We start from the raw sequence: 27,781 nt of genomic DNA on the forward strand, positions 1-27,781 counted from the left end.
TTCAATATATTGGTAGTTAATTTTCACTCATTGTAAAAATGCATGGCAATGCACAATTTTATTGGAACTTTTATACCAAGAAACCTACAAGAAGTTGCTCGCACAAGGCCAACCGTTTCAGTTGTATTTTCTGAGAAACAATAGCTCCTTTATCTGTAATTTCACATTTTGGGGATATGGCCATTTATGTAACATATTTTGCGACTCACTGACTAGCTCATCAAAACCTATAAGGTACTTCCTATCCACGTAGAATCATGAAATTTGGCAAGAAGCAAGGTTTCACAGTACATGCAATGGAAAAAACAGAAAACTCATTAATTTGTAATTATCAACAATCTAGAAAAAGACTGATTGCTACTTACCGTAAAGATGACACTTTAAATTGCGGACAGGTACAATTAAAAGATACTTACACATATGTATTCAACCACAGCCATCAGCAGAAAAAGAAGGAGAAAGAAACAAACGCCATTCATTCACACAAGCAAACATTGCAGACAAAACATTTAAACTTTCAGCCAAAAGGCCTTCTTTGGAAACAGACCCCCCCCCCCCACACACACACACACACACACACACACACACACACCAGCTGCTGTGGCTGGAGTGCCAGATATAATATCTGCTCGTGACACTAATAAAAACATCACCTTTCTTCAAAAGCAGAAGAGGCTAGATTATTAAACATTCTAGAAGAAATTTAATTCTACACCCACACAACAAAATACTTGGACAACATACTTAATGAACAAACAGAATTATGGATGGGATAAGGTGTATATACAAAATTTCTGCAGCATTTTAACTGAATAAGTTTGGTCTGGAGTGTCTCCATATCCTGCATGTAAAAAGGTCTAAATTGACATGGTCTGTTGGGTTATTTTGCAATTTCATACTTTTTGTACATTCTATCCACATATAACGATTGTCCAGACATTGCTTTTTACATATACGAATGTGTGTCACAGATGTGTATAAGTGTGATCTTAGAAATAAAAGACAGGTAGTATAGACCCTTTGACGTGTCAGTTCCATGTTTATGTTAAATGATGGTAATGTCAGATGTATAAAGAATTGTCACCACCTAAGATTTGACAGCATTAACATAAATGACAATTGTACTGTGAGAAAGGCCACATTTCGTATCCTATCTTATTAAGATAGACAGGGTGTATATGCCCCGAGGTAACTGGGAAATCCGGCAGAAAATGTGGGAATTTTTTAGAACTCCGGGAATTCTTCATTGTTTCAATTTTTAGTTAAATTTTTGCACTTTTTATTGGTAAGAACTTACACTAACAATGAATTTTGCATTAGCCTTCTGCAGCAGAATAATACTGCAGCAATAAAACATAAATGAGAGAATAACATCAAAATAAAACTTTAGTTGCAAAACAGAAATGCACCATTTACAACAACAAAACACAGTGCACACAGAAGTGTCTGCCAACAGCAAAACTTGCCAAAGGCTTTAGGACGAATGCTATATAATACTTTGTAACAACAAACAGCTTTCAATAAGCGTGACATCACAACTGTTTACATTTCTAGCAGATCATTGGAAAATATTGCAGATGTTGCTTTGAGAAGCGTTACTTTCATCAGCCACTGAGAAAAATTTCATATCCTGACGGTCAGACACTTACGTCATTGTTTGAAATTTTACTGACTTATTTGTGTTTGATTTCTTAAAGGGTAACATTCGCTTAAAAAGACCAATATTATACGTGAAAGCTTGGCTATTCTTGTAGCTGTGCTGTATTTGGTGGAAATCGTATTTATACTTACTTAATATGCAGATATGCAGTGTACATGTTGCCACGTTTTTTACTGGGTATTGTTTCCTAAAGCGCCGAGACGTTCTACACTGCTGTATAAAACCTTTACCATTCAAAGGACTGGTAACTTGTAGCTCTGAGGGGAAAGTATATTGTCACTTAGCACGGAAAAAATGTACATTCACTTGGGAAAAAAGTATATTTTTAACCAAAAATCCAGGAACTTGGCCCGCTCCCCCTCCGCATATACGCGCTGGTAGACATGGTTGAAATTGAATTCTAGGTATCGCACGGTTGTTAGCTTCCTAGGTGCCTATCAAGCTGAACATGCATGTCATTGACATAGATATAAATAATGCAAGTAGAGTTATGTTTCTCCTATTATATGTACAGTTGTCACAGTGTAGGAATTTATGTTCATACAGTTGTTTGTTCCTCTGTTCAGATGTCACTGACATTGGGCTACACAGTCGAACACTGGTTTTGCTAATAAACATTTAGAAGATGTCCTTTAACAAAATTAATATCTAAAAGCTACAGAGCACCAGACATTCAAGATTTTAATATTGTCTTCAACAATCAGACGCTAGAGTGCCAGAGCTTGCAGAATTTGGCATAACGCACACATTGCCAAACATCAGCAGACCTTTACTCACTGACCAAACCTGAGAGTTTGTGAATTTCAGAGCTCGTGTCAGCATGGCCAGTTCCAGTTCATTATTGTTTCTTGGCTGTCAGTTTTTGTGACAACCATAATACATTTAATCCAGAGAATAGGAAGCTGATTGGCCTCATTGTCTGCGAGGTGGGTTGGTGAATAGGCAGTCCGTATTTGTTCATCACAAAGTCATCATCTGGATGGTGACTTTTGGGTTCCCTTGATTCTCACTTAGTTATAATTTAGGACTCTCCCTTATCAGTTAATAGTAGTTGTTATTTGCGGCTGTACTAGTGCTAATGTGAAACACCAGAAGTAACTATTTCATATCAACTTGTTTTATTCTAGTAATAGTGTTAATCTGAATAATTCCAGTAGTTGTCATAAAACAACTTGTTATTAATTTGACAAACTTTTTCATGTACTCATTAAACATGTAGTGTTATTCGAGGCACAAACAGTTGTTTGGCTCATCTCTTCTAGCTTCAAAGTGACTGATAACAACTCAGTCACAAAATTGTTAGCAGTGCGATATCCAGGGCAAGTGCTTTTGTTGGCCTTTGCAAGAAAAAGCCTTGACATTAACTGTAAATACTTGTGAGTGCTGATGTTTCATCTTGCTTTTCACAGGTTTTCCAGGAAGCTCGCCGAAATACTCCGTCCGTCATATATGTACCTGGAATATCTCAGTGGTGGTCTCTTGTTGCTGAAACTCTGCAGGCTGTATTTTTATCAAATTTGCGTTTGCTTAATCCAAGCATTCCAATTTTATTGCTTGCTACATCAGATGTACCATATAAAAATTTACCACATCAGGTTTGTATTATTTCGTTAGCACAGGATTTTTGTGGGTAAGGTACACTTTGTTATAATAACTTTTTAGTCATATATATGTCATGCCAAATTATAGCTCACAGCTCTCCAAGCTGAAATCACCAGACATGAACTGGGCACACCAAACACAACCCTTTTGTTCTTGGATAACATATCTGCCTTTAATTCTGCTGAAAAGAAATTCAATGTTCCTAAACTTATAATTAGGTCCATCTATCAACCACTAGACATACCCCCAGATGTTAAACTAAAACTTCAAACAGAACTTCAACTGATTAGTACATATTTTCCCCAATCATTGGTCGAGACACTGATCACTAAGCAATCAAGGGGGATAAATACAGTTTTGTAAGTGGTGGACATCCTGTGAAACAGTAGTGAATGATTTCTCTGGGAACTGTTTGGAACAGATAGTTTAGAAGCCCACTCGTGACTGAAATATATTAGACCTAATGGCAAGAAATAGACCGGCCTTCTTTGAGGACAGCCTCACTGAAACTGGTGCCAGGATCTTGAGGCAATTGTAACAGTTACTTTTGAATACATTGTGGGAGTGAACAGTGATCAATGTGTTACAAATATTTACTATCAAAAACAGTCCTGATCACAATTGATTTATTACAGTGGCCGGTTTCGACCACTACTGTGGTCGTCTTCAGACCAACGAGTAAGAACCTCCTCCTGGTGGTAAATCACTACTCAGTTTAGTAGTGATTTACCGCCAGAAGGAGGTTCTTAGTCATTTGTCTGAAGATGACCACAGTAATGGTCGAAACCGATTACCATAATAAATAAATTGTGATCAAGACTGTTTTTGATACTAAAAAAAAATAACAGTGATTAATAAAGTACTAAGTGCAGCTGAAACGTAGTAGGGTTCACAGGTTCAGTAATGTGGAAAAGAGGGCAGTAGTTTCACATCTCGAGGAAAAACTCAAAACGTATGACTTGGCATCGGCAAGTAGAACTTCGGTTACTCAAATTTAGAAAAATAAATAACCAAGAACTGTGTAAATATGTATGTAGTATAACTGATCGTGATGGGTGGACCCTCCATTTTATATGCTCCCTGTGGACACAGTACTATAAAAAAAAATGCAACTAGAGCACTACAGTTGTAAAACAATGTGTTGGACTAGAGATAGAGAGACACTTTATGAAACTTGTTTGTATGTCAGTAAGGCAATCTGTGAAGCCTTCAACAATTAATGTACCAGAGTCTTATTCACAGACTTCATAAGAAACCCAAAGAAATTTTGGCCATATGTAAAGGCTATCACTGGTACTAAAGTCAGTGACCAGACACTCGTAGATGACGGGGGAACTGAAACTATGTGTAGAAAAACAAGAGCAGAAGTGCTTAACTCAGTCTTCAAATATTCCTTTACAAAGAAGGACCCAGGAGGACAGCCCATTTTCATTCTTGCAACTCTACAAAGATGACAGATGGATACAAGTGTCAGCATTGTCAAAGTATTGTTAAATCAGTAAAAATGAACCATGCCCCAGGGCATGGTGGTATCCAAATCAGATTCTATACATAATTTGCTGCCAAGCTAGCCCCCTTGAACAAAAATCTGTGCCCATTGAAAGCACATGTCAACCCATGTACAAGAAAGATAATAGAAATGATGCTCAAAACTATTGTACAATATATTTGATATCTGTCTCAGAGTGACCCCCATGCCAACAACCATGGATCTGTCATATGAAACTGAACTTGTGCTTTTCTCTGAAGTGACATCCTGAAAGACATGGTTCGTGGCAGTCAAGTAGATGCAATATTTGGCTTTTCAAAAGTATTTGACTAAGTACTGTAACAAGAGTTATTAATGAAAGTACGATCTCATGGGATATCAAATAAAAATTTGTGGGTGTGTTTGAGGGTTCCTTGGTTGGTAGGATGCAGAAGCATGTTATCTTGGATTGTAGGCAACAGATGCAGAAGTAATTTGAGGCATGCCCCAGGGAAGTGTGTTTGGGTTCTTGCTGCTTATCTTGGACATTAATGATGTAGCAGAATATGTTAATAACTAGCTTGCACCTGCTGCTTCTAAACTTTTCATGCCAATTAAGACCATAGAGGCATTGTCTTTTCTGAATGTACTTCTGACCATAAAGCAGCTCTGGTAACAGGAGTGAAAGGTTTTTAATCACCACGCCTGTTGCGTTCTGGTGGTGATTCCTGTAGAAACTCTCATCCCTTAACATATGTTTATATATTTCTTTGTATCTAACTGAGAAGTGAAATATCAGTTTCCAGAGATTTAGCTCTTCTTCTTCTTCTTCTTTATATATATATATATATATATATATATATATATATATATATATATATATATATATATATAACAAAATATTTTCTTGAAAATTTTCATCCTCTGTTTCACTTCCTTAGAGTTTGAATTTCTAAAAACAATGAAACGTAATCCCCACCCTCTAACAGAGAAGCCAAAACAAATTTTTGTAAATGTAGCTTCAAAAATGCTTTCATAATGAAATAATTGCATAAAAACTTTCATCTGCTATTTCACTCACTTAGAGGGTTGATTTTCCCAAAACACTGAAACACGTATTTTTTTTAATTTCAAATCAAGAAGCCAAATACCAATTTTCCTAAATGTAGCTTTAAAAATTCTTTAGTTCCTTAATAATGATTTATTTTCAAAAAACTTTCATCTGCTATTTAGCCTCTTTAGTGGCTGAATTACCAAAAATGCTGAAACATGTAATATTTTTTATTCCTGACTGAGAAAAGAAGCACCATTCTTTGTAACTGTAGCTTCCAAATTGCCTTTACAGCAGCATATTTTAAAAAAGCCTTCCAACCCCTATTTCACCCCCTTAGGAATGAAATTTCGAACACTTTCTACTTAAACAGTGCCTACAGTGTGAGATTTACACACTCTTCAAATTTCAAGTTTCTGTCTTCAGCGGTTTGGGCTGGGCAATGATGAATCAGTGAATCAGTCTATCCCTACTTCACCCTCATAGGTGTCTAATTTTCAGAAACAATGAAACATGTAAGTTTTCATTTCTGACTGAGAAGCCAAATTTTTGAAGGTTTAGCTTCAAGAATGCTATCACAGTGAAATACTTACATAAAACGTTTTACTCCCTTAGGGATTGAATTTCAAAAAACAGTGAAACGTGTATTTTTTTATTTCTAACCGAGAAGCCAAATTTTTTAGTTTTAAAAATGCTTTACTATGAAATATTTTCATAAAACCTTTCATTCCCTATTTCACCACCTTATGGGTGCCGCAATACCTTTTTTTTTTTTTTTTTGCCAAGAAACCAGATACGAATTTTTGTAGTTCTAGTTTCAAAATTCCTTAGCAGCGATATATTTCCACAAAGCCTTTTATCCCGTTTCACCATCTAAGGAAGGGACTATCAAAAGATCCTTTCTTTAACGATTTCGGCAGTATAAGATCAATACCCTGTGCAAAATTCAAGCTTTTATCCTTAGTGGTTTGGGCTGGGTGGTGATGAGTCAGGGAGTGAGTCAGTTAGTTGGGACATTGCCTTTTATATGTAGAGATAACCCCCCCCCCCCCCCCCCCTTTTTTTTTTTTTTTTTTGCAGATGATGCCATTATCTATAATAAAGTAATACCTGAAAATACTGCACAAATATTCAGACAGATCTTAATAAGATTTCGAAATGGTGAAATATGTGGAACTTCATGTAGGTGTTCAGAAATGTAAAATTGTGTGTTTCACAAAATTAAAAAATGCAATTTCCTGTGACTACAGTGAGTCAGTTGAAGTTAATTGTAAAAGCTTGTTGTGATATGAAATGGAATGATCACAACAGTTGTATTATATGCAAAGCAGGCGACAGTCTTCGGTTCATTAGTAGGATACTGGGAAAATGCAGTTAGTCTACAAAGAAGATTGCTTACGGAATGCTCATGGGTCCCATAAGAAAAATAATTGATGCGGGATATTGAATGTATACAAAGATGGGCAGCATGAATGGTCTGGATTGTTTGGTCCATGGAAGAGAGTTATGGAAATGCTGAAAAACATGAACTGGCCAGCCACTTGATGGAAGACTCTAACTATTCTGTGAGAGAGTATGATCAAAGTTTCAAGAATCACTATTAACCCAATCACTATTAAATGTCGAGCTGTAGGCGAGTGAAGTTGCTATTGGGCTTAAATCGTATGAAGAGCTCAGATTGCAAATATGCACTTTGCTGTATGAATGTGAGGTTTTCACTTTCTAGCTAATACGTGGCTCTTAAATTAATTCTGAAGTCTGTATCACAAGATCGAGGGGGGGGGGGGCTGCAGCCACTACAGGACCAACTTTCTACATCTACATCTACATTTATACTCCGCAAGCCACCCAACGGTGTGTGGCGGAGGGCACTTTACGTGCCACTGTCATTACCTCCCTTTCCTGTTCCAGTCGCGTATGGTTCGCGGGAAGAACGACTGTCTGAAAGCCTCCGTGCGCGCTCCAATCTCTCTAATTTTACATTCTTGATCTCCTCGGGAGGTATAAGTAGGGGGAAGCAATATATTCGATACCTCATCCAGAAACGCACCCTCTCGAAACCTGGTGAGCAAGCTACACCGCGGTGCAGAGCGCCTCTCTTGCAGAGTCTGCCACTTGAGTTTGTTAAACATCTCCGTAACGCTATCACGGTTACCAAATAACCCTGTGACGAAACGCGCCGCTCTTCTTTGGATCTTCTCTATCTCCTCCATCAACCCGATCTGGTACGGATCCCACACTGATGAGCAATACTCAAGTATAGGTCGAACGAGTGTTTTGTAAGCCACCTCCTTTGTTGATGGACTACATTTTCTAAGGACTCTCCCAATGAATCTCAACCTGGTACCCGCCTTACCAACGATTAATTTTATATGATCATTCCACTTCAAATCGTTCCGCACGCATACTCCCAGATATTTTACAGAAGTAACTGCTACCAGTGTTTGTTCCACTATCATATAATCATACAATAAAGGATCCTTCTTTCTACGTATTCGCAATACATTATATTTGTCTATGTTAAGGGTCAGTTGCCACTCCCTGCACCAAGTGCCTATCCGCTGCAGATCTTCCTGCATTTCGCTACAATTTCCTAATGCTGCAACTTCTCTGTATACTACAGCATCATCCGTGAAAAGCCGCATGGGACGTCCGACACTATCTACTAGGTCATTTATATATATATTGTGAAAAGCAATGGTCCCATAACACTCCCCTGTGGCACGCCATAGGTTACTTTTAACGTCTGTAGATGTCTCTCCATTGATAACAACATGCTGTGTTCTGTTTGCTAAAAACTCCTCAATCCAGCCACACAGCTGGTCTGATATTCCTTAGGTTCTTACTTTGTTTATCAGGCGACAGTGCGGAACTCTATCAAACGCCTTCCTGAAGTAAAGAAAAATAGCATCTACCTGGGAGCCTGTATCTAATATTTTCTGGGTCTCATGAACAAATAAAGTGAGTTGGGTCTCACATGATCGCTGTTTCCGGAATCCATGTTGATTCCTACATAGTAGATTCTGGGTTTCCAAAAACGACATGATACTCGAGCAAAAAACATGTTCTAAAATTCTACAACAGGTCGACGTCAGAGATATAGGTCTATAGTTTTGCGCATCTGCTCGACGATGGGAGAATGGCTGTTCAAATTCCCATCTGCCATCCAGATTTCCATGGTTTCCCTAAATCACTTATTGCTTATGATGGAATGATTACTTTGAAAATTGCACGGCTAATTCCTTCCCCACCCTTTCGTAATCCGAACTTGTGCTCCATCTTCAGTGACCTTTTTGTCAACAGTACGTTAAAACTGTAACCTCCTTTGTGATTACAAAGATTTTCCCGGCATTATGATTGGTGATATTTTTCTTGGGTATGCAGCAGGATAATGCAGTGATCTTGACACAATATTTCAATAGACCAACCGGCCACCATCAGATGAGTAGACTGTTGCACAATGTCATTAGAACCGTGTTTCCAACAGAATCTGCACCTGCACGGCCAGCCCATTACACGTACGTGAACAACAGCGCTATGAACTAGTAGTGAACAACAGCGTTATGAACTAGTAGTGCATCAGAAGAAGAAATAGTCAAAATGAGGTACTGCTAGTAGAACACTAATTAAAAGAACCCACTGGTCAAGATAACTACATTATCCTGCTGCACACCTGAGAAGAGTACCATCTTGAATCTTTCTTCTTTTTTCTTCAAGTACCACCACTGAGAGGCAAATATGTGGGCTCGTTTTTCGATGGGTTTATCCCGAACTGAGAAGAAGAAAATGTCACAAACGGGTGTGCTACACCTGAAAGATGATGTTGGTTCAAAATTTGCATCAGTCACATAAGAGTGGCACTAACAGCACCACTATGACAATGCAAATCAGGTTTTCGTTAAATACGTGCTGTAATAGTCGTGAGTAAACTGTCTTTGAGAATGTATGTGGCAAGTTGATGTTAGTCCAGAATGGCTTTGAGTTGACAAAGACACCATTATTAATACCTCACTGAGTGTGAACAAAGTTGTGTTATAGGGCTACGAGAAGCTGGATGTTCCTTATGCAATATTGCAGAAAGACTTGGCAGGAACATAGCCACTGTACGTGGTTGCTGACAGCTCTGGTCACGAGAATGTGCAGTCACAAGAAGACTGGACTCCGGACAGCCACACGGCACTACCGAGAGGGAAGACCACGGTGTTTGGCATGTGGCTCTGGCGCGTGTTACTACATCTGCACCGGCAATTTGAGCAGCAGTTGGTACCACTATGAAATGATGAACTTTTGCAAATTGGTTACTTCGAAGACAGCTCTGAGCCAGACACTCTGTAGCATGCGTTCCACTGACCACAAACTACAGCCATTTCCGATTTCGGTGGTGTCGAGCGAGAGCTCGTTGGAGGGCAGTATGAAGGTCTGTTGTATTTTCTGATGAAAGCTAGTTCTGCCTTGGTGCCAGTGATAGCTGTGTGTGGATTAGGAGGCGGCCAGTTGAGGGCTGCAATCGACCTGCCTGTGTGCTGGGCATACTGGACCTACACCTCGTGCAATTTCATATGATAGCAGGAGCACTCTTGTGGTCATCCCACACACCCTGACCCAAATTTTTACACCAGTCTTGACCTCTTAGCAACAAATAATCCTGAGCTAATAATCAGCATCAAAATGGATACAGGGATTAGTGAACTGAGGATTGTTGTAGCGAAATTGAATATTGTAACCCCTAAATCCTCCAAAAATAAACGAAAAATATACTTATTCAAAAAAGCAGATAAAAATTCACTTGAGCCTTCCTGAGAGACAGTCTTCACTCCTTCCAAATCAACAATGTAATTGTAGACCAGATGTGGCTTGAATTCAAAGAAATAATGTCGGAAGCAATTTGGAGATTTCTACCAAATAAATTTACAAACGACGGAGCTGATCCTTCTTGGTACACGAAACGGGTCAGAACACTGTTGCAGAACCAACGAAAGGACGCAAAATCTCCAAGATTGGCGATCTTTTACAGAAGCTCAAAATTTAGTGCAGACTTCAATGCGAGATGCTTATAATAGTTTCCACAACAACACTTTGTCTCGAAATCTGGCAGAAAATCCAAAGCGATTCTGGTCGTATGTGAAGTATGCCGGCAGCGAGACACAATCGGTGCCTTCTCTGCACAATAGCAATGGAGGTGCTATCGAAGACAGTGCTGCCAAAGCTGCATCATTAACCTCAGCATTCCGAAATTCCTTCACCAAAGAAGATGAAGTAAATATTCTAGAATTTGAGTCACAAACAACTCCCGACAGGAGTAACGTAGAAGTAGATATCCTCAGAGCAGTAGAACAACTTATGTCACTTAACAAAAAGAAGTATTCTGGTCCAAATTGTATACTAGCCAGGTTCCTTTCAAAAGTATGCTGATACAACAGTTCCATACTTATCAGTCTTATATAACCATTCACTCGATGAAAGGGCACATCAGTATTCAATAAAGGTAGTAGGAGTAATCCACTAAATTACAGGCCCATATCATTAACGTCACGATGCAGCAGAATTTTGGAACATATGTAGTGTTCGAACGTTATGAATTACATTGAAGAAAACGGTCTATTAACACAGAGCCAACACAGATTTAGAAAACATCGCTCTTGTGAAACGAAACTAGCTCTTTACTTGCTCAAAGTGTTCAGTGCTATTGACTCGAGATTTCAAATTGATTCCATATTTCTAGATTTCCAGAAGGCTTTTGACACTGTACCACAAGAGAGGCTTGTAGTGAAATTGCATACTTATGGAACATCATCTCAGTTATGTGACTGGATTTGTGATTTCCTGTCAGAGAGGTCACAGTTTGTAGTAATTGACGGAAAGTCATCGAGTAATACAGAAGTGAAATATTTCTGGAAAGCTCACAGATGCATTGTTCATTACTTAAATAATGAAACCGTGCACCAGTTGTGTATTTTTCATGCTTAGCATGATGCACTTTGAGACTTTCATCTTGTCAAGTGCAAATACTAAGTACAGGGTGTATCAAAAATAATTATGCAATTTTAAAAAAATCATACTATTATGTTGTTTGGGATATGTACGTGAACAATGTAGTGTTGGAAAGACCAAACCCTCGAATTTTACATGGTTCCTGCTAGGTAGCAGCAGTGTACGCCCACTTCAGTTTTAGTAAAAATGCTGTCGGGACAATAGAAAGCATTTTGTGTTCTACGTTCTGCGCAGTGTGGGTAAGTAATAACTGTTCAGCGTGATTTTTGTACTAGGTATGGTGTGGATCCTCCTACAGCACAGAGCATTAGACAGTGACATAAACAATTCCGAGAAACGTGTTGTTTGTGTAAAGATAAATCGCTGTGTCATCCCCGAGTGTCTGACATAGATGTTGAATGCATCCGCCATAGTTTCAAAAGGAGTCCTCAGAAATCCGTTCGCCGTGCAGCTCAAGAGCTCAACATACCCCTGATGTCTGTCTGGTGTGTGTTGCGTCGTACACGTGGAACCAAACAAAATTCAGCTACTGCAAGCTCTTCGTAAGAGTGACGAACGACATCATGTGGAGTTCTGTAATTTCGTTCTTGGGAAGATAAAGGATGACAGTTTTCTTCCACACATATTGTTTAGTGACAAAGCAACATTCCATTTAAATGGAATGGTGAACCGTAATAATGTAAGAATATGGAGTACGGAACAACCACATGTAGAGACTCTGGAAAATTTAATGTGTTTTATGCAGTTTCACAGAAAAAGGTGTAGGGTCCATTTTTCTGTGCCGAGAATACTGTTACAGGAAGCACATATCTTGATATGCTTGAGAACTACTTTCCCCACTGTTGGAGACCGACTCGAAAGACTTCATTTACCAACAGGATGGGGAATCCCACACTGGCATGTGGAAGTGCGGGAATTTTTAAATCAAGGATTACTGAACAATGAATTTGTCGGCTTCAGCTAAACTGGTGGCTGTCCGACCCTTGCTTAACGTGATTCAGAAGAATGAATACTTTCAGTTGAGCAACAATAACTTTATTGCGAGCGCGTATCTGACACTGCCCGGCATGTGTGGACAGATCGGAGCTATAAAATTTGCTTCCGGCCTATACAGAGGATCCTTAATCCTCGGAAACTTCCGTAGTTAGGAGAGAAAACAGTACTCGTCCACACAAGTCAGGAGGCACGGAACTACTCACTAACTCAAAAAACAAGGAATAATAATAATAAACAGAACGTATATAAAAGCTAGAAAACACAGCGCCTCTAGAGGCTGGGGGCGGAACTACATAAACGTCGTGTAAAGTAATTACGACCGCACCACACTGCACTGACACACGTGCACAGCACACACACACACACACCGGCGAGCTTGAATTAGCGCGCGGCAGCGTCGCTACATCAGCCCCCCGGGGGGAAGCGGAGCGTCGGCGTCGAGATACCGCGCCGGAAAGTGCACCCGACGTCCAGAACGGGTCGTCCTCGGAGGAGGAGGAACAATGTCAGGAGGCGGATGTTGTGCTGCGTTGGGCGGCGGATGTTGAAGAGCCGGCGCCGGAGATGTGGCGTCAGTGTCTGGAACAGCAGTAGGTGGACGCCTACGACGAGGTGCCGCTAGTGGGGTGTCAGGAAAAACATATGCAGGTTTAACCCGATTCAACGCAACAGTCGTGGTTTTGCCGTTCACTAGGATATCCATGGTGTGGGCACTGCGCCGTAGCACTTTATATGGACCAGAATAAGGAGCTTGTAGAGGCGGTTTAACGCCCTCAGTGCGGAGCATGACGTGACGACATTGTTCCAGGTTCTGGTGCACGAAAGTGGGCGGCTTGCCATGACGTGTGGCTTTCGGAGGGCGAATCTTTGATACATGGTCCCTCAATCGTCGCAAGAAATCTGGCTGGCCAGTAGCAACTGTCTCTGTGGCATCAGCATCTACAAAGTCACCAGGAAGGCGCAGTGTTTCTCCATAAACCAGTTCTTCCGCTGACGACCCCAGGTCTGGTTTGAAAGTCGTCCGTAAGCCTAACAAGACCACTGGTAGTGCGGTTGTCCAGGTTTCTTGTGGCACATCAGCTCGGCCTTCAAACAACGGTGCCAGCGTTCGATCATTCCGTTTCTTGCTGGGTGATAACTTGTGGTCTTATGGTGGGTGTAACCACAAAACTTGGCCAGCTGTGAGAACAGGTCTGATTCAAATTGCCGTCCGCAGTCAGTGGTAATATGTAGTGGGCATCCAAATCTTGCCAACCAAGTCATTGGAAAAGCGGAAGCTAATGTGTCTGCTGTGATATTATCCACCGGCACTGCCTCCGGCCAACACGTAAAACGGTCGATCATTGTAAACAGATATCTTTGCCCGTTCGAAGCTGGAAGTGGTCCGACTACATCTAAATGAACGTGGGCAAAGCGGGCGGTGGTATCCGCCGATCGGTGCGTGTACATGGCGGTTAATATTGCAGCGTTGGCTCTGAAGACAAGATTGGACCCACTCGCGCCAGTCTTTTTGCATGCCTGGCCACACGAAACGTTGCGATACTAGGCAGAATGTCGGGCGTACCCCGGGATGGCACAATCCATGTACTATATCAAAGGCTTGTCTTCTAAAAGCCGGCGTCAGAAAGGGACGAGGTCGGCAGCGAGAAACGTCGCAGTATAGCTGTGTATCTTCCCCCGGAACATCAACGAGTTTCAGTTGCAATGCGGAAGCCGTGTCTTTAACATAGGCAAGGAGTTCTTTGTCGTCTCTCTGTGCCTGTGCCAGTGCAGGAAAGTCTATGGTACTGGAAACACTGCTGATCCGTGAAAGGCAATCCGCAACAATGTTGTCGATCCCAGAAATATGTCTAATGTCGGTAGTAAACTGGGCCACGAACTCAAGGTGATGAAGTTGACGGGGAGAACAGTTGACACTATTCCGACGGAAGGCGAACGTGAGTGGCTTGTGGTCTGTATATATCGTGAAAGTTCGCGCTTCCATTTGGGGGCAAAAATATTTCACTGCCTGGTATACTGCCAGGAGCTCACGGTCATATGTGCTCCATTTTCTCTGTGCAGGCGAAAGCTTGTGGGAATAATACGCCAGTGGCTGCCATGCATTGTCGGACCATTGTTGTAACGCGGCACCGATTGCCGTCTGGCTCGCATCTACGACAATTGCTAATGGCGCGTTGAGCCATGGGTGTGCGAGAAGCGCCGCGTCGGCCTTGCTCCTCTTTGTTGCCTCAAACGCAGAACACATGTCCACTGTATCAGAGACTTGCTATTTACTTTAGGGCCTGATAATGCCGCCGTCAAAGGTTCCTGCAGGTCCGCAGCGTGAGGAAGGTGTCGTCGATAAAAATTGAGCATCCCCAAAAAACGACCTAATTCTTTGATCGTAGTTGGTCGGGGTAGCTGCAAGATAGCGTCCACCTTCTTGGACAGGGGAAGAGAGCCTTCAGCAGAAATCTTATGGCTAAGAAATGTCACCTCTGACTGCCCAAAAACACACTTGTCCACGTTCAAGACGACACCGTAACGCTCCAATCGCTCAAAAATCTCTCGCAGATGTTGTCGGTGTTGATCGTGGTCAGCAGAGAACACTAACACATCGTCCAGGTAGGCGAAACAGAACGGCAGCCCCTGGAGAACCGAGTCTATAAACCTTTGCCAGGTCTGAGCGGCATTGCGTAAACCGAAAGTCATAAATTTGCTTTCCAATAAACCGAAAGGCGTTATTATTGCAGTCTTTGGAATGTCGTCATTGGCCGCCGGAATCTGTGTATATGCTTTAGCACAGTCCAGAACTGTGAACACCGTGGCACCATGTAAAGCGTGATTATAATCCCTCAGTAACGGAAAGGGATATCTGTCCGGCACGGTTCGCGCGTTAAGCGCACGGTAGTCACCGCATGGGCGCCAAGCTCCACCCTTCTTCGGAACAAGATGTAATGCAGAGGACCATGGGCTCTTAGATGGCCGCATTATGCCCTCGCGAATCATGGCGTCAAGTTCTGCCTTTGCTATCTTCAATCGATCCGGAGCGAGACACCTAGGTCGGCATGCTACTGGGGGACCATCAGTCGTTTGAATGTGATGCACCGTGTCATGTGGTATGAACCTGGGAGCGCCGGGCGGCCTGGTCAAGTTCGGATAGTTAAGCAGTAATTCAGTGTACTCACCCTCCATAGCATGGACCAACTTGGCACTGTGCGTTGCGGTGTTGCGACGGAAACCCGTGACTGCTAAGCCAGTGACGCTGTCTACCAAGCGTGCGTTCGCGACGTCCGGCAGCAGGTGGTAGTGCGCGAGGAGATCAGCCCCGACGATCGCCTCCGTGACGTCGGCCACTGTAAAATTCCACTCGTACGCGCGTCGTAGGCCGAGATTAAGCTCCATCCTCTGTGTGCCACATGTTGCGATGGAAGAATTGTTGGGAGCTGTCAGACAGAAGGCAGTTGGCGGCCGGCAACGATGTATGGCTGTTCGTGGTATGATACTCAGGTCCGACCCAGTGTCAATTAAAAACTTAACGCCGGAACTCCTATCGGTAACGAACAGGCGCTTGGAGGATAACTGGCAGTCGGTTGCGTCCATTGTCGACCGCCGGTGGCGTTTGGGTGCGAGCATGGCGATGTGCACTTCCTTACCTGATCGCCGAATCGTAGGTGGTACCAGCACAACGGTACCTCACCTTGTGGAGTGGTAGTACAGCCGGAAGATCTGCTTCTCGAACGCCGCCGTCTGTATCGGCTTCTTCTATTATTGTCGTCGTCACGTGCCAGCAGCGCACTGACCTGGGCGCACAAAAGCTCAACCTTGGCAGCGAGAGAATCATGGTCGGCTCGTGCTACAGACGCGGTACTGTTTGCACTGTTGTCCAACGCCGCGACTGCGCTGACCGGAGCCGGTGTGATCGCGTCCTGAATCCGGTCTGCTAGCTGCGCCACGTCATCCAGCGGCATGTCCGTTTGTGAGGCGATTATGGCTTTTATTTGCAGCGGCAACCTACTGCTGCACTGCGTTCTGAGCAGACTGTATGGCACAGTAACGGTGTCAACTTTGCTGCGTAGATGTCGTAGGTATTGAGAAGGCTTCCTGTCGCCAATTTCTTCCTGTGCCAGAACCTGACGTATCCGGTCCTCTTGTGACGCGGCCACCCGTCGAATCAACTCTGATTTTAGCCTGGCATAAGATCCGGCCTCGGGCGGTGCTGTGATTATGTCCTGCACCTCGGCTGCATAATGTTGGTCGAGTTGGCTCACAATCAGCGCAAATTTAGTTGCTTCGACCGTTATTCCAGCGCAGCTAAAACTTGCCTCTGCCTGCGCGAACCAGAGTACCGGGTTGTCGGACCAGAACGGCGGCAAACGGACTGCAATCCTGGAGACGGCCTGCTGTTCGGTCATTATGTGCTCGTTACTTGCGTAGCTCACGGCTGCTTCTTCTTAATCACGTCGGTCTCTGCTTGAATCACGTCGGGGTCACCACTTGTCGGCTTCAGCTAAACTGGTGGCTGTCCGACCCTTGCTTAACGTGATTCAGAAGAATGAAGACCTTCAGTTGAGCAACAATAACTTTATTGCGAGCGCATATCTGATGACGCCCGGCATGCATGGACAGATCGGAGCTATAAAATTTGCTTCCGGCCTATACAGAGGATCCTTAATCCTCGGAAACTTCCGTAGTTAGGAGAGAAAACAGTACTCGTCCACACAAGTCAGGAGGCACGGAACTACTCACTAACTCAAAAAACAAGGAATAATAATAATAATAAACAGAACGTATATAAAAGCTAGAAAACACAGCGCCTCTAGAGGCTGGGCGCGGAACTACACAAACATCGCGTAAAGTAATTACGACTGCACCACACTGCACTGACACACGTGCACAGCACACACACACACCGGCGAGCTTGAACTAGCGCGCGGCAGTGTCGCTACAAATTGATTGCACTGGACCAAATGATTCAGCCTTACATTACTGGCCTCCAAGGTTACTGGAACTGACTGTAGATTGTATTTTATTGGTCCTGTTGTCTACATAGCAGCTTATGCATAAGACATTGGACAAGTCAAGTTATAAATATACAGGCTGAAAGTAATTTCAAGGCATACATATTTAAGCTTACAATAATACACTTTACACGTAAGTATTTATATAACACATTTCATAAATTTAAATATTCTTCAATGGAGTAAAAGCAGTGATGCTGTAAATATGACTTTAGAGATTTTCCAAATGTATTGACTTCATTGATAGCTTTTATGTTTTCAGGAAGTTTGTTATAAAGCTTAACTCCCATGTGAAAAGTACCTTTTTGGCACAGTGCTGTGCTGATTTGAGTCATATGTAAGTTTCTGTTTTGTCTGGTAAAGTGCTCATGTATATCACAGTTTTTTGTAGTCTCTGGTCCTTGCCTATTACATTTAATTTAAAGAACAAAAGGGTTTCCATAATGTATACACACGGTAATGGGGGAATACCAGATTTCTTAAACAGGGGTTTACAAGAGTCTCTAGGCTTGCACCCAAACAAGATTCTAATGGCCCTTTTTTGTAGTTTAAAAGTGCTATTAGCTATTTTAGAGTTTCCCCAGAAGGTGACCCCATATCTAAGACGAGAATGAAAGTACGCATGATATGCATTCAATACTGTTTTCTCACTACAGCATGATTTTAATGAACAAAGAAGATAACATGTTTTGCTCAGTTCTGCATTGAGATATTCAATATGCTTATTCCATCTGATGTTACTCTGCAGCCAAAGTCCTAAGAATTTGGTTTCAGTACTGTTACCAACTGGTTCGTCATTGATAGAGACTGATGGGATAAACATGTCCTTGTTAGGAACACTGTGGAATTTTAGAGCAACAGTTTTCTTACTGTTTATTACAAGCTGATTACTCTGTGCCCAGCTACTAAGTTGTTTTGTAAGTAAGTATTTCTCATAGAGCTTTATAAAAGACTGTTTATGTGCCTCCATTACCAACAACAATGAATGAATTTAGACATCGCAGAATAGCAACTGTGGAAGCTGTAACTCAAGACATGCTCGCTGCAGTGTGGGAGCAATTTGAATACTGCATTGACATATGTTGTGCATCTCAAGGCGGGCATATTGAACACCTATGAAAAAAAAAAAGAGAGAGACAAAACCCTTTTGAGTTTCCCATTCATCAAAAAACAGAATTCATTGTATGTGTTTATTAGTTTCAGAAATATTGGCTTGCCAAATCGCATGATTCTTTGTGATACACCCTGTATTTTGCGCGATGTTTTCATGTGTGTTCTGCGTCTCTAGCCATCTGGTTCTCTTTTTGAATTATAAGGTACTGTGCCTTGCCCATTATGCAAAAAACCATACTTTCACAAACCATCACTCACATTATTTGTTTGTGAAACATTACAAAAAGTACCTACATAAATATTTGCACTTGATATGGAGAATAAATTCTCCAAACACGTCATACTAAGCATGAAGAAAAAAAAAAAAGAATCTAACTGATGCTGTATTTCATTATTTAAACCAGAACATCTGAGCAACACAAGAGAGCAGAGGCGGCAACTATGCTACATGTAGCCAAACAAGGAAACATGTGAAATATGTATTCGAGTAACTGAAAGTTGTCATGATGATCACAATGCTTACGAAACTGTGTGTATGCTATAGAGACAGTTTGCAGTTTGAAAACAGTTGTGATCGGTCATTATAATTTTTTTCGAAAGAAACCTTCAACTACCACACCATGTAAAGCTTGGCAGCAGCAGGCGATAAAGCATGAATTGTTCAGACGTTTACTGATTCAGATCTGCTGAGTAGAGCGCCTTGATGTCAAGCAACTTAACTGCACAACATTTGCAAACACTTTGTGAAGGCCTACGCCATGCCAGTGTCATTTTCTGTTGGTTATATAAGACATCCCCCCCCCTCCAATGAACATTATTTCATTAAGCATAAGTCATGGGAAAACTATGAATATGTTAATGCAAATTGGGTGCGAGTTAACAAGGTGAACATAAGAAATTTGATGGGAGTGATAAAATGTCTTAAACTGTAGGAAAAGTTGATTCTGGGAAAAGGGGGGGTTATTCATCTTCTATTTTATTTTTATTTCCAGATATGACTAATCAAACCCTTTTCCCTCCCTCGCCTATTTCTTATGTGGTATGAGCAATATGAGGAGAATATTTAGGTCTCAGAAGACTTTCATGGTATTCATGAAAAGAAGCAGTTCTGATATGCACATCTTCCTCTTTGATTCTGTGCTATATATGTAGTAACAGTAGCCTGTAGAAATTTCAGTGAATATTAAATTTAATAAGAATGGATTGTAATTTTTCTTGCCCTGTGTTTGTATACTTTTGCCCAATAATTATTCGCGTACTGTATGTAATGTCACTCAAAAACCTGTTATATCAAAAATATAATATAAATTAATGACACAAAAAATTATTAGCTAATTATCATCATAGCATTGGAAATGGACATTATCATTGTATAGTCTGTTTCTTTGTTCCTTTTAGGTGAAGGAGTTATTCAGTGACTATCGTGGAGAAGTAATTAAAGTTGGTAAACCAAACGCTGCCAAACGGAGAGCGTTCTTTGCACCCATTTTTACTGTTGTTCCATTAAGGCACCCAAAGCCTAGGAGAAAAGCAGGTTAGAAAATTTAAAAACACAGTACATGTTTTTTCCTGCCATGTACACAAATAAATCAGTGTTATTTTTCTCTGGTTTCTACAGATTTCAGGACCTTTACCATTTCACATTAAAGATAAATAATTTACAGTCCTCTTCTGCTTGCACATATTACCTGAAAAATTTCTCTTGCAGCTGCCCCACTTCCTGAACTGCCAGTAGCACCGCCACCTGAACCACGTAAACTTTCAGAAGAAGAACAGAAAGTGCTATATGAGAAGGAGGAAGGCACATTAAGGGAATTGCGCATATTTCTGAGAGAGATATGTGCCAAACTTGCTCGTAACCGCCAGTGAGTTTTTCATTCCTGATCCTACGTGAACTTCTGAAATTGTGGTCCATTGTCTTCACTTATATAATTGTACAATACTTATTATTTGTTCTTCTTGTTTTTCTTCTTTTATGGCCTCATTGTATCACTTCGGTCAATAATTTTCTAATCATCATCTTCAATAGGTTTATTTCTGAATTTCCCAGTATCTTCCCATTCGTTCTGACATTTTTTGTCATTTGTCTATTTTTAAATTAAATCTATATAATAGAGGGAAACATTCCACATGGGAAAAATATATCTAAAAACACAGATGATGTGACTTACCGAACGAAAGTGCTGGCAGGTCGATAGACACACAAACATACACTCAAAATTCAAGCTTTCGCAACAAACTGTTGCCTCATCAGGAAAGAGGGAAGGAGAGGGAAAGACGAAAGGATGTGGGTTTTAAGGGAGAGGGTAAGGAGTCATTCTAATCCCGGGAGCGGAAAGACTTACCTTAGGGGGAAAAAAGGACAAGGTATACACTCGCCCGCACACACACGCATATCCATCTGCACATACACAGACACAAGCAGACATTTGTAAAGGCAAAGAGTTTGGGTAAAGATGTCAAATGTATTAAAAGGAGTGGTTTTGTGGTGGCAGATTGTGAAAATGAGGCTAACAATTGTCTGACGAAGAAAATGCCTCTGTAATTTCGCCTCGACGTGTTATTAGCTAGTAATGCTCAGTTGTTTGCAAATCTCAAGTAATTTATGTTCATTTGATCTTTCATGGTTGCTATTCTTATGTTCTTAAATCTTCCTTGTATTACTCCCTCATCACATAGTCCAGAGCACACTTAAAAAAGTAATGGTGATAAACTATCTTACTGTCTTAACCCCCCCCCCTTTTTTTTTTTTGTAAATGGCTCAGATATTTGTCCTACAAACGTGACTTTAGATTTGATTTTTTTTAGAGTTAATCATTTTTATTAATTTGGAATGGAGACCGAAATTCCTGAGTGAGTGTCTTCATCACTGAAGATCTTGTGGATACAGTTGTAAGCATTTTTGAAGTCTTCTTGTTTTTGTCTTCTTTTGTAATAATCCATTACCAGTTTCGAAGTGATAATGTGTTCTAGGCAACTTCTCTAGGGTCTGAATCCTCCATGGTATTCTCTTAGTTCCAGTTCAAGTTGAACTTTATAACTCTTGTATAGAATTCTTGACATTGCTTTATATGCGATATTGAAAACTCCTCTTTTATTGACGGGATTTAATTTGTTTCACAAATGTTGGATCTTTCCACTTGCTTTTTAGTTTTTGAGCCCTTTCAAATCTTTGTAGTCATCGTCGATTGCAGATGGGTTTATATATTTTCTGCTGGTGTTTTAACACTTTGCCTTCCGTACATCTCGTACAAATTTATTCGCTTGGTACCGGCAGCGCTAATTCGGATTACTTGGCTTGTCTCCAGCCGCTTGTCACCTTTCTGTTGATGACAGGATTCACACACATTTACTTTTGCCGACTTTAATATTTTCAAAAATCCTCTGTTTTGCCGTATTGTTCCACAAACTTGGATTTTTTTTTTTTTCAAGTAACTCTCTGCAAGTTCTACTCTGTTATAATAATTATCCTTGTAGAGATGATGCCACTTTCCATCAGAAGATGTCAATAGTTCCATCACTGTTTTTGCTAAAGGCTGTCCAGCACCAGAATATATCTTGAATGAGGAAATGTATCCCGTATTCGGATTACACAACATCCAAATGAGTATGCATATTTCATAATTTTCGACAATTTGTAAACTTTGAAATTTAACCGTCCCTGTCACGGTGTCATTCCTTCATCAATTGAGATGCTTTGACTTAGATTAAATGTTTCTTTAAACTTTCTGGAAAAATAATGAATTACGAATTGCACTATGTAAAGCTGGTGTGCATTATCTGGTTTATTGTTATTGTCGGAAAAATGTAAAAATGATATTTGTCTGAATCGGTTGTGGGATATCATTTTGTGAAATATTCGAGTGTCTTATCAATGGATTCGTTGACCAATAATCATTGATCCTTGCTTTTTTTTTACAATTCCCATAAGGATAGCAAGCCCAGACCATTTGCTAAGTTTGGGTCCCATAAAGTCTACAAATTTGGCATTTTTTAAATCCAGTTTCCTTCTATTGCAATTTTGACTGAAGTACTTGTTGGTTTCATTGCTAATATATTCAAATAGATCATTTCCAATATATAATTCTACATTATCCTCGATGCTCTGTGTATCTTTGGGAAATATGTTTGTACCTGGACACCTTCAAATTTGTTGTTGGTCCTCGATAAATCAGTCTGACCACTGTGCACTGTCTTCTTTGTGTATATATATATATATATATATATATATATATATATATATATATATATATATATATCCATTGGCTTCTTCCCAATTGGCCAAGTCATCCGGAATGTCAGACAAGACGTCCGCGCATTCATCATATCGTCTCTTTCGTCTGCCATGATGAAAGGGCACAAGTATTTATAAAAACAAAAAAACTGGTTGACGTGTGTAACTTATTGTTACATGAACAAAACACCAACAGAAGGCAAAAAATAATAGTGCTGTCACCGGCCACTGTGCGATACTATGTTCACGACACCACCGTGGCGTCGCCAGCCACTAAACGATGCTATGCACATGACACCGGTGTGGGGTTGCCGGACGGCACAGTGTTATAGGGATATCTGAATTTATTTGAAATAGTTCTGCAGGCTCTTTGCAGTTTAGTAATTTGTTTATTGTTTCTACTAGAACTTCTGTATTTGTCTACTGCTATGGGCCATCGTAACTGATGATGATCGAAGTAGAGAGGATATAAAATGTAGACTGGCAATGGCAAGGAAAGTGTTTCTGAAGAAGAGAAATTTGTTAACACCAAGTATAGATTTAATTGTCAGGAAGTCGTTTCTGAAAGTATTTGTATTGAGTGTAGCCATGTATGGAAGTGAAACATGGACGATAAATAGTTTGGACAAGAAGAGAATAGAAGCTTTTGAAATGTGGTGCTACAGAAGAATGCTGAAGATTAGATGGGTAGATCACATAACTAATGAGGAGGTATTGAATAGGATTAGGGAGAAGAGAAATTTGTGGCACAACTTGACTAGAAGAAGGGATTGGTTGGTAGGACATGTTCTGAGGCATCAAGGGATCACCAATTTAGCATTGGAGGGCAGCGTGGAGGGTAACAATTGTAGAGGGAGACAAAGAGATAAATACACTAAGCAGATTCAGAAGGATGTAGATTGCAGTAGTTACTGGGAGATGAAGAAGCTTGCACAGGATAGAGTAGCATGGAGACCTGCATCAAACCAGTCTCAGGACTGAAGACCACCACCACCACAACAACAACTACAACAACAACATGTGCCATCGTATTATTTTTTTTTTTTATCCTTTAACATTAATGATGGTGTATCATATCTTTATCATGTGCTAAATATTTTGTAGTAACCCCTTGAGTTTGTTTTATTGCCATTTGTTTCTATCATTAGTAGTATATCTTTTTTTTTATATTGGTGTTTAACCCTTCTTATTATTTTTTGGATTATCTTTCTTTGTTCTCAAAGTCCAAAGTGTGATTCTTCCGTATCACGTGTCTGGTACCTTCACCATGCTTGGTGTCAGTATACCACTGTTTTATCACATTCATTGTTCCACCATTGGTATTTTTTTCCTTGGGGCTATGTGTTCTGGTGTTTGTTTCAGTTGAGGTCTAGATCAACTGTTATTTTTATGTTATTTGTTTGTTCTTTGTATTCCATGTCAGTTTATTGTTGTTGTTGTTATTATTATTATTATTATTATTTAACAGGTTCTACATGTTTACAAAACCAGTAGACATAGAAGAAGTTCCTGACTACCTTGCTATCATCAAGCAACCTATGGACTTGGAGACAATGATGACAAAAATAGACCTACATCGTTACTCCTGTGCTCAAGATTTTCTAGATGACATTGATCTTCTTTGCAGGAATGCTTTGGAATACAACCCTGACAGGTAAGGCATTTAGACTAAGCACAAGATAATTATTTTTGATGAAGTTTCATGCAACTGTAGTAAGTGGTAGTGGTTAAGGGCCTGGATTTTGATTTCAGGCACTGAGTAAGGTGTCTGTGGTTGAGGTACTGTATTCCCATTCATGAGGGGCTGGGTTCTTCACTTCCACATCTTATAATTAAGCATTATGTTTTCTGTGGTTTTGCTACATCACTTTAAACGTGACAGAATGGTTTCTTTCATATTCCCTCTGCATCGCTAAACAATTTGAGCTGCTTCTCAATTGCTAATTACCTCTTGTTGACAGATCAGTGACATGGTCCGCACTTTGCTCAGCGGAAGCGATGCATTGAGTGGTGAGAAATGCAACCCCAGCGCTACCTCCATCAGACGATAGGTGCGAAGCCATCCCATGCCAACCATGTGTGCGATTCAAACTTTGCACTTTACTAATACAGCTAATAAGCCAGTATTACTTGTCGTGTTACAGTATTAACCCAAGTATTGGATGACCCTTAACAAATCTCCACATCACACACACCCCACCTAGAAACGGGGAGGGGGGGGGGGTGCCTTAAGAAAATTTTATTTTTAATGTATTTTGACTAATAAAAACAAACTTTAATTGATGTAAAAGTACAATAGAAGCTCATTCACATGTTTTTGAAAGGATCACAGATTTTGAATGTAATAAGTGGGAAAATGTACTACCAAAAAAATTCCCAATGTGATAATGATTTGGTTTTTTTGTTGGTGAAAAAGTGGAATCACAGGTACCATACTTTGGGTTACATGGGTTCTCACAGCACCATGCTTCACGACGCACCATAGCAATAAATTATATAATTCAAGGTGCACTTCTTTGAGATCAGATTCAGAATATCAATGTGGTAATATACAAGAAGCATAACTGTGTTAAACACATCAACATTGGCTAAATCTAACATATTGAAGATGTACACTTCTGCCATGCAGAATGCAGGAAGGTCACACGAAATGAGAGTGCACTCTCTACACTTCTCTAACCAATATACATTGTTCATGTAGCCTTCTGCACCCATCTCCCTACCCTGGTTCCTATCACTGTGACCGTCCCTGCTGCGAGGCTTGATCTATGCATCCTCCTATTCCAGTCCTGTAACTGTCAAAGGGAGGGCCACCTGTGAAACAACATGTCATATACCAGCTGGTAAATAAACACTGTTCAGCCTTTTACATCGGCATGACTACCACACAGTTATCAGTCTGGATGAATGGGCATAGGCAGATGGCGTATACAGACAACACACGATATCCTGTTGCAGAGCATGCTGTACAACATTACAGTCATGACCTCAGTGCCTGTTTCATTACAAGCACCATCTGGATTCTTCCCCCAGACACCAGTTTCTCAGAACTCCACAGGTGGGAACTAGCACTACAACATGTCCTTGGTTCTTACCACCCACCTGGCCTTAATTTACGTTAATTCCTTCTGTCTCAGTGTTTATTCACAGCTCCAGGAAATTACTTGCCCTATCCTATTTGGAGTTCGCTCAATTGTCTTAGGGTGGGTGTTATCTTTGCCAGACCAACATGGGAAAATGGGGCATTCTTCCAGCTGATTGAGGTACGTCCTGTGAGTGTGGAACAACACAACACCCGGCCCACCTGCTAATTTGTCCTCAACATGAACAACTCTGCACAAAACAGGACCTGATTGAGGGAAACAACGAGGCCGTCGGAGTTGCTATTGTCTGGAAATGCTGACTGGACACGGAAATGAATAAATTTTCTGACTTGTCTATTTTTCGCCGTCCCCCCTCTCACCTCTGTTACATACAACGCACTTAGCTTTTCACTCTTTTTAACTTGTGCACAATGTTTTAGTAGTAATGTCTGTCTTGCATATTACCCTGTTTCCACCTTTAATCTCTCAGCTTTTCAAATCTTGTCTGATGCAATCCCCAACAATCAGTCTTTTCTTCTCACCTCATTTCGTAAGTCTCTCCTGACCCAGGGTTCTGGGTGACTTGTCTAAACTGTACCCCTTTCCCTAAACCTCTCCAGTCCTTTTCCTTCACCCCTCTACCTTGCCGTTCGACTCTTCCGCAGCCACTGGCTCCTAAAGCTAATAAAAGTTAAATCCTTTGTGTGTGTGTGTGTGTGTGTGTGTGTGTGTGTGTGTGTGTGTGTGTGTTCCCCTGTTACTGCTTCGTGAGTAGATTTTTTTATCTATACATGGTAAGTGATCTGTATGACTTGCAGAGTTGCTGGCACTGAATTGCACTGTCTATCTACATATTTTCACATACGTGTGAATGTCCTACTTCCACCGTTCTCACAACTCTCAGCGGCCAAACAGTATCAAACCTCCAAATTTGAATGAGCTAAAGCAGGTAGAGAGAACACACAAATGAGTCATTTTTAATATATGCAGTTGGGACTGGGAGTTCCAAAATTGGACATTCTGTGTGGGAAAACGTGATAATGAGGAACTTACTAATCACATTCCACTATAATTGCCTTAAAAAGTTAACATTATACCTACTGTAATCTTAAGTCATTTATTGATTTTCGCCATTTGACAATACAAGGTGTAATAAAGTAAACAAAAAGAAATCATTTACATTAATTTTTATCTTCCTTTTTTGTGTACTACCAAAATCAGGTGTCTTTGGTGTCACTACTTTTAACAGCCATTGTCATCATCACTGGTGTCATTATCTGTGATGATAGCCTCACAAACCAGTGAGAGATGAGGAAAGAAGCAGTGTTTTTCTATATACGAGCAGCAATGAAATTTATAATCTTGATTGTCACATATAGCTGGCTGTTTCTTAAGACTGTCATGATTTTGGAGGTGGAGTGAAATGTGCATCAATAAAATTTATAATCTTAAATCAAACACTGGAAAATCCAGGATGGAATGTAACAGTATTATGAAAAAAGGAATGTTACTACTTACTTTGTAGTGGAGATGCCGACTCGCAGATAGGCACAACAGAAAGATAATGTCCGATTTATGACAGT

At 40.7% G+C, this 27,781-nt stretch overlaps 1 protein-coding gene across 2 annotated transcripts in view; it reads left to right on the top strand.

Annotated features, from left to right (window-relative positions):
- Nucleotides 1-27,781, top strand: part of LOC124619245 (ATPase family AAA domain-containing protein 2-like) — a 236,223-nt gene that overhangs the window by 118,706 nt on the left and 89,736 nt on the right. For both annotated transcript variants that reach the window (XM_047145490.1, XM_047145491.1), the window contains 4 exons: nucleotides 3,070-3,255; nucleotides 20,280-20,415; nucleotides 20,590-20,746; nucleotides 24,584-24,769. In XM_047145490.1, coding sequence (XP_047001446.1) covers nucleotides 3,070-3,255; nucleotides 20,280-20,415; nucleotides 20,590-20,746; nucleotides 24,584-24,769 — 665 coding nt within the window. The remainder of the gene's footprint in view (nucleotides 1-3,069; nucleotides 3,256-20,279; nucleotides 20,416-20,589; nucleotides 20,747-24,583; nucleotides 24,770-27,781) is intronic.

This window comes from Schistocerca americana, chromosome 6 (genome assembly GCF_021461395.2).
Source record: "Schistocerca americana isolate TAMUIC-IGC-003095 chromosome 6, iqSchAmer2.1, whole genome shotgun sequence".
Classification (NCBI taxonomy): Eukaryota; Metazoa; Arthropoda; class Insecta; order Orthoptera; family Acrididae; genus Schistocerca; species Schistocerca americana.